We start from the raw sequence: 10,607 nt of genomic DNA on the forward strand, positions 1-10,607 counted from the left end.
GCTCCTCACGTCCCTCACATCACAGCCGTCTTCCCCTCTCTCTCAGTTCCCAGCATGCAGTTTGAGAAGAGCGCCTACACTGTGAAGGAGAGAGACGGCGTCCTGCACATCCCCGTCATCCGGACGGGTGACCTGTCCTTCAAGTCGTCGGCGCGTTGTTTCACGCGCACCATGTCGGCCATGGTGATGGACGACTTCGAGGAGAGGAGGAACGCTGACGAGTCGCGCATCACTTTCCTCAAAGGAGAGAAGGTAGAACTCAGTCCAGCGTGTTCTTCTGAGGACGATTAAGTCTGTTTGTATGTTGGGTTTTTTAATTTGTGTGTTTGTTTGTTTTCCAGGTGAAAAACTGCACCGTTGTCGTCAATGATGACTCTGTTTTTGAGCCTGAAGAGGAGTTCCAGGTGCATCTTGGGACGCCGCTGGGTGACCACTGGAGCGGCGCCATGGTGGGCGCCAGCGACATCGTCACCGTCACCGTCACCAACGATGAAGACGGTAAGAAGTCACAACCAGCAGAGAGTTTACTGGTGGAGAGATCGAATCTCACTCACTGCTGAACTACTGCGGCTCCTCGGCTTTATCATCATCTCAGTCCATTTCATTAAGAAGTTACAATATATTTGTTTCTTTAGTGTTCTGTTCGGATCAGTACATCTTTCTGCAAATGTATCAGGCAGATTATTTTTTGGGAGATGAAGACCACATTTATTTAAAAGCTCTATAAAGTCACCTTTGATATTTTAGTTTGTTTGTAATTTGTCATTTTAAGGTATTTGGTTAAATCATTGTACACATTTATTTGTCTTTTCTTTTTATATTTAGTTTGGTAGCAAACTTCTCCACATTATACCTTAATGATAATACTTAAAAACAGATAATAAAAAGAAATTCAGTCTAATCCATCAACCTTATTGATATTAAAACAAGGACGCTGTGGATAAAATACTAAAAACAACTCTCAGCGTTGCACAATGCGGTTCCAATACTTAGTATGTCAAATGAACTCCCAGTTGAATGAATACTGCATGTCACTTTGTAAGAGAAGCTGCAGTATCTAGTAAAAGTAATGCGATCTGGAGCGCAGCTTGTCGTCATGTACAGTACGACCACCAGAGGGCAGCACTGTGACCTCCTCCTCCTCCTCCTCCTCTTCCTCCTCCTCCTCCTCCTCCTCCTCTTCCTCCAGCTCCCACCATTGAGTTTGAGCAGGCGTCCTACCAGGTCAGAGAGCCTCCCGGTCCCGACGGCATCGAGGTGCTCAACATCAAGGTGATCCGCGGGGGGGATCTGGACCGGACCTCCAAGATCCGCTGCAGCACCCGCGACGGGTCGGCCCAGTCCGGAATCGACTACAATCCCAAGAGCAGAGTGCTCAAATTCCCCCCTGGTCAGTGCGGAAAGTTTTGCCTTAAAAAGAGATTTATTTTTGGAGTGTTTTTGTAAATCTCAGGTCCAAACTTCTTCTCTGCAGGGATGGACCACATCCTGTTCAAAGTGGAGATCCTGTCCAATGAGGACAGGGAGTGGCACGAGTCCTTCTCGTTGGTCCTCGGCCCCGACGACCCCGTGGAGGCCGTGCTCGGGGAGATCACGACGGCAACGGTGACCATTCTGGACCAGGAGGCTTCGGGCAGCCTCATCCTCCCCGCCACGCCGATTGTGAGAAAATGTTCTGACTTTTAATCAGTGGGCTTCAGAAGAGATTCATTCAGGCGTTCTTATTTTACTCAAACACAGAACATGAAGATGTAGCTCTTCGAAGGACATTAGTGACTTCAATTTATTTAGCGTTTTCAAAGAACAAGATCACAAAGTGCCTCATAAGATTGAAAAGTATTGAAAATATGACCAACAAGGGACAGCCAGTAAGTCCTGAGTAGAAGACCATCATCCATCTTATTGCTCTGCGAGCGAACATCAGACAGCCAGGTGCATGCTGGGTAGTGGAGTAGCCTCAGGCCCTAGCTGGGTTAGCTTAGCTTAGCAACTCCAAAACAGCAGCAGGAAACCAGAACCACTTACAACGAGTACAGAGGTGTTCACATGACGTATCATGTGGTCGGGGATTTTAACCCCCGAAGCGCTTTTTAGGACCTCAGCGGGATCCTCCCATTTGTTGAGATAATAAAAGAGTCCCTCCTCCCTCCTCAGGTGGTCTCCCTCGCCGACTACGACCACGTCCAGGAGGTGACCAAGGAAGGCAGCAAGAAGACGCCGTCGCCGGGTTACCCTCTGGTGTGCGTGACTCCCTGTGACCCCCACTACCCGAAGTACCCCGTGATGAAGGAGCGCTGCGAGGAGGCCGGCATCAACCAGACCCAGGTCCACTTCTCCTGGGAGGTGGCGGCGCCCACCGACACCAGCGGCGCCCGGTCCCCCTTCGAGACGGTCACCGACACCACGCCGTACACCGGCGTCAACCACATGGTGAGTTGGGATCTCTCATTCAATCATAATAATGATTCAGCTTCTCTCTCTCTCTTTTCAGTCCCTCATGTCTCCTCCGCTCTTTCTCTCTCAGGTCCTGGACACCATCTACTTCAGCCGCCGCTTCCACGTCCGCTGTGTCGCTCAGGCCAGAGATAAGTCGGGTCACCTCGGGACGCCGCTGAGGAGCAACATCGCCACCATCGGCACAGAGGGCTCCATCTGCCACACGCCCGTTACCACCGGGACCGCCAGGGGCTTCCAGGCTCAGTCCTTCATCGCCACGCTGAAATACCTGGACGTCAAGCACAAGGAGCACCCCAACCGGTGAGAAGACGCCGGATTTTTAAATCCAATGAACGTCTCGACCTAAACTTTAGATTTTGTTTGTTAATATCTCTCTGTGTGTCCGTGTTTAGTATCCACATCTCGGTGCAGATCCCCCATCAGGACGGCATGCTCCCCCTGGTGTCCACCATGCCGCTGCACAACCTGCACTTCCTGCTGTCAGAGTCCATCTACAGGCAGCAGCACGTCTGCTCCAACCTGGTCACCCTCACGGACCTGCAGGGTCTCTCCGGTCAGTCACGCAAAAAATACACAGCATCACAAATACCAGGAATCCTCGAAACATCGAAGACGAAACAGGAGATGAATAGAATCATTTCAAGTTGGTATTACCGCGTTAAATGCTGCAATTCCTTTTCCTCCTTCTTATCTTTTGTTGAAGCCACAGACAACTTAGTTGTTAATACATGCACGGTGTCCAAATATATGAGAAAGAATGAACAAATCAGATGTAAAGAATGTGTTATTTCTTTACATATATTAACACCAGGCTGTGTTCAAATCCTAATCCTGTTTCCAGTTGCTGCTCATGCTCAGCTCTGTTTTATGGAGATTCATCTGGTTATTCGACATCGAGCAGAAACATTGTTGCATTATATTGTACCTTGATTAGATCTTTGTTTAAAAGTAAAAAGCTTATTCTCTGTGACTTTGGAACAACGTGTTTTTAGATCTGTCTCAGCTAATACGAACGTTCTTGCCACAGAGGCGGGTTTCCTGGACGACGTGTCCTACGACAGCATCTCTCTGGGGCCGGGGTACGACCGGCCCTACCAGTTCAACCCCAACGTCCGGGAGGCCAAGAGCATCCAGCTCTACAAGCACCTCAACCTCAAGAGCTGCATCTGGACCTTTGACGCCTACTACGACATGACGGAGCTCATCGACGTCTGCGGCGGCTCCGTCACCGCCGATTTCCAGGTACGGAAGAACAGTCGGGGGGCCGGTCGCTGCTTTTGAAACTTGTCAAAGTGATCAATTAGAACTATTAAACTTTATAGTGGACACCTTGACTGCATTCTCACTAATGTCCACCAGGGGGCGTCTCCTCTGGTTGTATAGAAGTCTATGAGAAAATGACTCTACTTCTCTCTTGATTTATTACCTCAGTAAACATTGTAAACATGAGTTTATGGTCTCAATCTCTAGTTTCAAGTCTTCTTCAATACAGCATGATGTTCATTTAGTAAATGATGGTCCATTTAGAGTCAAACAGACCATAAAGCAGAGGATGCTTTAGGGCGGGGCTTACTGTGATTGACAGGTCTCTAACGCGGCTTCTGTCCGTGTTTTTCGTCTTACAACCTTAACTTCGCCATCTTTGTTTTGGGCCGTGGCCAATGTGTTAATTGTAACATTTTGATCGCCTGAAAGTGATTTATTCAGCCTTTGCTTGTACTTAGCTCCGCCCTCTCGTGTCACTTCTGGTTGCAAAAAACTAAGATGGCGACAGCCTAAAGCTCTGATATTTCAAGCTGCAATCATATTTGTCATCGGATGAAACTCAAGATAGAAAAAGTTGATTTTTGAATAAGATATTCTGTATAAAGTCAGCTCTAAAAAGTACCCTGATCCAACAACAACCAACATTAAATCGTGCCGCTGCTCCTCCAGGTCCGGGACTCGGCTCAGTCCTTCCTGACGGTGCAGGTTCCTCTCTACGTGTCCTACATCTACGTGACGGCGCCGCGGGGCTGGGCCTCTCTGGAGCATCACACCGAGATGGAGTTCTCCTTCTTCTACGACACCGTGCTGTGGAGGACGGGTCAGAACCAAAAACTAAATCTCTAGAGTCTCAATCAAGTGATTCTGAGAATATTTAGGCTTTTAAAAACTACTAAAAACCAGCAAATCTTACTTTAATTACAGAGGAAACAACTCTTAAATAAATGTATATACTAAACATTTATCAAAATATGTATTTGTGTATATTGTGGTTGTGTCCCACGTAGTAATCTGGGACCCTAAGATACAAAAATATACAATAAAAAAACACTTTTATGCTTTCATTTGTTATTAAGGGGAGAATCAGTTGAATAGGGTAAACAAATACCAACAGATATCACCAAGAAACTTAGTTCATTACTCACATTAAGACAATTGTCTTTAAGAGATTTAAGAGAAATCTACAGAATTAAATACAGAAAGTAGTAAAGTAAGAACCAGTAATGTAGAGGAGCATTTGGTTGACAAACACCTGACTCGTTCTGTGAAATGATCCGCGTCCTGTCGGTGATCTGACCTCTGACCTCTGACCTCTCTGCCTGCAGGGATCCAGACCGACAGCGTCCTCTCAGCCCGACTGCAGATCATCAGGATCTACATCCGAGAAGACGGACGACTGGTGATCGAGTTCAAAACACACGCCAAGTTCAGAGGTGCGTTCACGACGTCCGAAGAAAGACTTGTTGTTCTTTAGAAAGTTGTCTTATTAAAACAACAAACACACACTGGAAACACCATAAGTACAAGGTGTTTCTGCTTAATAAGCAGAAAAGATCTGCTAACGGAACAAGTTAAAATACCTTTGTTAAGATTTCTTGGAAGGAAATGAAATATTTAGGCCTTCAAGATAAAAAGAGATCTTGCATTGTTTAAAAAGAAGTCGCTGCATCTCTCTGAATTGTTGCTTGTTTGGTGATTATTTGTGATATTAAGTGTTTTGACTAGTAATTAGATAAAAACACTTAAGGTAAGATTTATCGTTCTACTTCAGAGCATAAAATAAAACCCTCACTTCTCCGTCTAATGTTGTCCTCCAGGTCAGTTTGTCCTTGAACACCACACTCTGCCGGGTCACAAGTCCCTCCTGATGGCTCCGGACCACCTGGGGGGCGTGGAGTTCGACATCCAGCTGCTGTGGAGCGCTCAGACCTTCGACTCTCCGTACCAGCTGTGGAGGGCCACCAGCTCCTACAGCAGGTCGGAGGAAGCTCACATTCTACAGTTTGGCTGCAAATTAGCTTTAAAATTGGCACCAACTATGAGCAGTACGTGTTTTAAGTTGTTGCGTCTCGTAACAGGAAGGACTACTCTGGAGAGTACACCGTGTTCTTGGTCCCCTGCACCGTGCAGCCCACCCAGCCCTGGATCGACCCCGGAGACAAACCTCTGTCCTGCACGGCTCACGCTCCAGAGAAGTACGCTCCCTCTCACGTATTCTAATAGAGCCTGGTGGTGCATTGTGGGTAAGCAGGTACAGGTAGAGGAGCAGCACTTAAACCATGTCTTTGTCTTGTTGTCCGGCAAGGTTTCTGGTGCCGATCGCCTTCCAGCAGACCAACCGGCCCGTCCCCGTGGTTTACTCCCTCAACACGGAGTTCCAGCTGTGCAACAACGAGAAGGTGTTCATGATGGACCCCGCCACCGCCGACGTCGCCATGGCCGAGATGGACTACAAGGGAGCGTTCTCCATGGGTAACCGGAGAGAAGCGCAAAGAACCTTCCTTACTGAGAATGAGGACATTTTCCTCCTTTTAGTTTTTCACATCTTTCCAATCATACACAGACAAATTATATTCATCAACCGGCATTTATGTCCTGCTATGAGTTCTTAAGAAGTTCTGCACCAAGATAATAATTAGAAGGTTTGCTATTTTATGCACATTGTCCACTAATAAATATAAAAACATGTCCCTCTGCCGCCCCCTGCAGGCCAGACTATGTACGGCAGGGTGCTGTGGAACCCCGATCAGAACCTGAACGCGGCCTACAAGCTGCAGCTGGAGAAGGTGTACCTCTGCACCGGCAGGGACGGATACGTTCCCTTCTTTGACCCCACGGGGACGCTGTACAACGAGGGGCCGCAGTACGGCTGCATCCAGCCCAACAAGCACCTGAAGCACCGCTTCCTGCTGCTGGTACGGACACACCGACGCTGACTTTAGTGTGGCGTGTTCAAAGAGCGTTATTCGTTATGTCTGATAGATCATCACAAACACCATAATTAGATATTAAGTCGGTACATATTACATATTAAATAGGGCTGACATAACATCTTACGGTCTGTGAACACAAATAAAGATGATTTTATTACCTTAAAATAAACATAATGTATATTTACATTGCATTATTTTATGAGTCAAAGTAAAAAGAGAACTTTCTAGATTTTCTTTTGATTTCTTTGCTTCAGATGACCTACAATATCCTGAGTGTTCCTGTAATAATCTGTACACAGCAGGCTGACACACCCCGACACACACACACACACACACACACACACACCTGCCTCACCAGTCTGACCAGTCCCACTTCTCACTGGGATGGCCCCACGTGTTATTCAGCGTATTCAAAGCCTGTGTGTTATGTAAACTACTGACTCTCTTCACCATGTAAATGATCTCTCTGGTGTCTATTTACTGTTCACAAACCGTCGTCATGTGAAGCAGAAATACGGCTTTAATACATTTGTCCTTCATCTACACTTCACTACAATTCTTTCTTGAATGCCTCATGAGTTACTGGTTGAATTTCAAAAGTATTTGTAACTTCCAACTGATGGGAATCTGACTTTTATAAAGAAACACAAGTTTATTTTTGATCATTTTCTCTCTGCAGGATCGTAAACAGCCGGACGTTTGTGACAACTTTTTCCACGACGTTCCCTTCGAGGCTCACTTCGCCTCGGACGTCCCAGAGCTGCAGACCGTGGCAGCCATGCCGGGCGTCGATGGCTTCACCATGAAAGTCGACGCTCTCTACAAGGTGTGTGTGTGTGTGTGTGTGTGTGTGTGTGTGTGTGTGTGTGTGTGTGTGTGTGTGTGTGTGTGTGTGTGTGTGTGTGTGTGTGGAGCCTTCTGCGCTGCTTCCCACGTTACAGTGTTGAAGTCGAGATATTCGATCTTTGTGATTAAATGGACGTAGATTTAAACCAGGCGGCAACTTCCTGCTCTGAAAAATAAAGCCAAAAGCTTCATGTGTTAAAGCTGCATTCTCTCTAATGACCACCAGGGGGCGACTCCTCTGGTTGTATAGAAGTCTATGAGAAAATGACTCTACTTCTCTCTTGATTTATTACCTCAGTAAACATTGTAAACATGAGTTTATGGTCTCAATCTCTAGTTTCAAGTCTTCTTCAATACAGCATGATGTTCATTTAGTAAATGATGGTCCATTTAGAGTCAAACAGACCATAAATCAGGGGATGCTTTAGGGGCGGGGCTACACAGTGATTGACAGGTCTCTACCAGAGACGTATACGGCGTCTCTACGTCACTCCTCCTCAGTCCAGATATGGTCACTTATCAAAAAAGCCAAGATTGCGACGGCCAAATCGCCAAAAATGTTGTTTATTTTCATCACTTAACTCCCCAAAATCATATGTGAATTTCCACCAATCACAGACATCGCTGTTGTCAGACCAGAGGAAATGAAATCGAATTGAAAATGTTTAAAGTATCTATAAACTAGTTTTGACCAGATTACTTCCTTAAGAAAGAAAACATTTAATTCAGTCTATCTATAAAGGACATTATTATCTCTTAACACTAACAATGAACGCTAACGCCCTCCTTCCTTCCTTCTCTCTCTCTGTTGATTGACAGGTGGAGGCGGGGCACCAGTGGTACCTGCAGGTGATTTACGTCATCAGTCCGGAGTCTCGCTCCGGTCCCAGGATCCAGCGCTCGGTGACCCACCGGCTGAGCCGCCCGCGACGCGACCTGGTGGATCGCAGCGGGCGCCTGACGCTGGACGAGTCTCTGATCTACGACAACGAGGGCGACCAGGTGAAGAACGGCACCAACATGAAGTCACTCCGCCTGGAGGCCGGGCCCTCCGCCTCCTTCAACGCCCACGTGGGCGGCTCGGTGGGCGGGGGCGTTGCCGCCGTCACCCTGCTGGTGCTGGTGCTGCTGGCCGCCTGCCTGCTGCTCCGCCGCTGCCGCCGGGCGGCCAAGAAGAAGAAGAGCAAGAAGGCGGAGAAGGTGTACGAGGAGTACCCGCTCAACACCAAGGTGGAGGTGTGCCTGGACAAGTGCATGGAGAAGAACTTCAGCACCAAACACTGCACCGTGAGGAACGTCAACGTGCTCAACCGCAACCAGGACGCCAACGGCAAGGCCAAGATCAAACAGGTCAACCTGGAGGTGAAACTCCACAACAACCTCCACGACGGCACCGAGGTCTGACACACTGACGAAGGAAGTGAAAAGAGGAAAAGGTATTTTCTAACAGAAAGTTTGTACTTAAGGAACGAGATGTTTTGTTCATGTATTTTTATACCACTTTGAAAAAGGGAAGAGCGTGACGGCTGCGCAGCGTTTTGGGCTACCTCAGGAATCAACAAACCACTCAGCTCCATCGTTTATCTCACTGTTCTACTTGACATTTACATCCTTTTCTTTCTTTCTTTTTGGCACCGCGTGACGGTGACTGGTAGCTCAGACACTGGTGATTGTTTGTTGGACAAAGAGAAAAACACTTCTCTGCTGTCTGGAGTCGTTTCACTGCTACTTAACGTCACTACTGTGGAGTTTTAGCCAGTTTAGAAGTCAGTGCAGATGTGTTCACTCTAAAAACAGAAGAGCGACTTCTAACTCGGCTAACTGTGTGAGAGAGTTGAGCACAGACGGTGTGCTGCTGGCTGCTGAGAGTGTAAATAACAACACAAATGAATGATACCAATACAAGTGCAATTATGCCATAACTTGTGTTAAATCCTCATGAGCAGGAAGCATTAAAAAAAACAATTTCAAGCCTTACTTAGAGACATTTGTACTGTCACGTTGAACTAACAGTTTCTTGTTTCAACACTAATTGTTTTTTATTTTGTCCGTACTGTTCTCTGATAGCTGCCAATATTAAGTGCCATGCAGTATTTATCCTCATAAACAAATCATCCAAAGTGTTTTTATTTCCTTTCCAAGAGCGATGAAAGAAAGTGGACATTTTCCATGTGATTGTAATAAATCAGACGCCGGATAACAAAAGGTTTGGAACCCCCCCCCCCCCGTCCACATGACTGAATGCTTTAGCCTTACTACTGTTCTAATGAGAATATTCACTTTTTAAAATGATGTATTTTATAATAATATGTGTGTCTACCTGCCTTCGTTCCGCCCAAAGACACGACCCCCCCCCCCCTTTATTGTCCTCTCATTGTTGTATTATGATATCACCCTCTTATGTGCTATGTTACGCTCAACTACTGATGTTAAGAGTTACATTCATGTGTGTGACACTGAGAGACGTCGACTCGTCCTCTTCATCCGTCTTCATTCTCTCATCTTCTTTCAACTGTGTGCCTATCAAAACAACACGGGGACGGGAAACATTATGGGGAATAACCATATATTTTTTTGGTGCTATCATTGTGTGGAAAATAACTACGATGCTATCAAACATGATGCCTGTATTTGGTGCCTTTTTTTAGTAATAAAAAACAATGTTAAAAACCCCACGATTGTGTTTGTATTTAATGTTTATTCCGGATTTTTTGATTCTTTTTACTTCATATGAAAACTGTGAGGATGAAAATAGACAAATTAGTTGTTTTTTTACTGCAGGATTTTGAACAAATATTTTAACATTTCAGGACAGAGACATTTCTTTTAATAGTTTTTACTAAAACTGACCAAATATGGTGTAACATTTGCCTGGAAAACAGCATTAACACACTGAAGCTGTCAATAAAAAGCCTGCACTAGAATGGCTCATAAGTATTATAAACTTTACAAACACTAGAACAGTTAAATAGTAGTAAACTCTAAGTTCATAAACTGAACAGGTGAAAAGTAAAATATTTAAAAAACCAACCATACCTTTAAAAAAAAACAATCTAATAAAACTGACGGTTGTTTTAACATCCAGATCATATTTCATATAAAGAC

At 45.8% G+C, this 10,607-nt stretch overlaps 1 protein-coding gene across 1 annotated transcript in view; it reads left to right on the forward strand.

Annotated features, from left to right (window-relative positions):
• The window catches only part of fras1 (Fraser extracellular matrix complex subunit 1), a gene marked incomplete at its 5' end in the record, with an annotated part of 223,400 nt that extends 213,231 nt beyond the window's left edge, over window positions 1-10,169 (forward strand). The window contains 16 exons of the mRNA XM_079160822.1: window positions 47-252; window positions 342-498; window positions 1,190-1,390; window positions 1,475-1,662; window positions 2,155-2,430; window positions 2,525-2,757; window positions 2,850-3,010; window positions 3,485-3,699; window positions 4,393-4,543; window positions 5,049-5,156; window positions 5,541-5,700; window positions 5,802-5,918; window positions 6,029-6,195; window positions 6,433-6,638; window positions 7,336-7,482; window positions 8,322-10,169. Coding sequence (XP_079016948.1) covers window positions 47-252; window positions 342-498; window positions 1,190-1,390; window positions 1,475-1,662; window positions 2,155-2,430; window positions 2,525-2,757; window positions 2,850-3,010; window positions 3,485-3,699; window positions 4,393-4,543; window positions 5,049-5,156; window positions 5,541-5,700; window positions 5,802-5,918; window positions 6,029-6,195; window positions 6,433-6,638; window positions 7,336-7,482; window positions 8,322-8,906 — 3,278 coding nt within the window. The 3' untranslated portion in view covers window positions 8,907-10,169. The remainder of the gene's footprint in view (window positions 1-46; window positions 253-341; window positions 499-1,189; window positions 1,391-1,474; window positions 1,663-2,154; window positions 2,431-2,524; window positions 2,758-2,849; window positions 3,011-3,484; window positions 3,700-4,392; window positions 4,544-5,048; window positions 5,157-5,540; window positions 5,701-5,801; window positions 5,919-6,028; window positions 6,196-6,432; window positions 6,639-7,335; window positions 7,483-8,321) is intronic.
• Window positions 10,170-10,607: the final 438 nt, after the last annotated feature.

Source organism: Pholis gunnellus, assembly GCF_910591455.1.
Source record: "Pholis gunnellus genome assembly, chromosome: 6".
Classification (NCBI taxonomy): domain Eukaryota; kingdom Metazoa; phylum Chordata; class Actinopteri; order Perciformes; family Pholidae; genus Pholis; species Pholis gunnellus.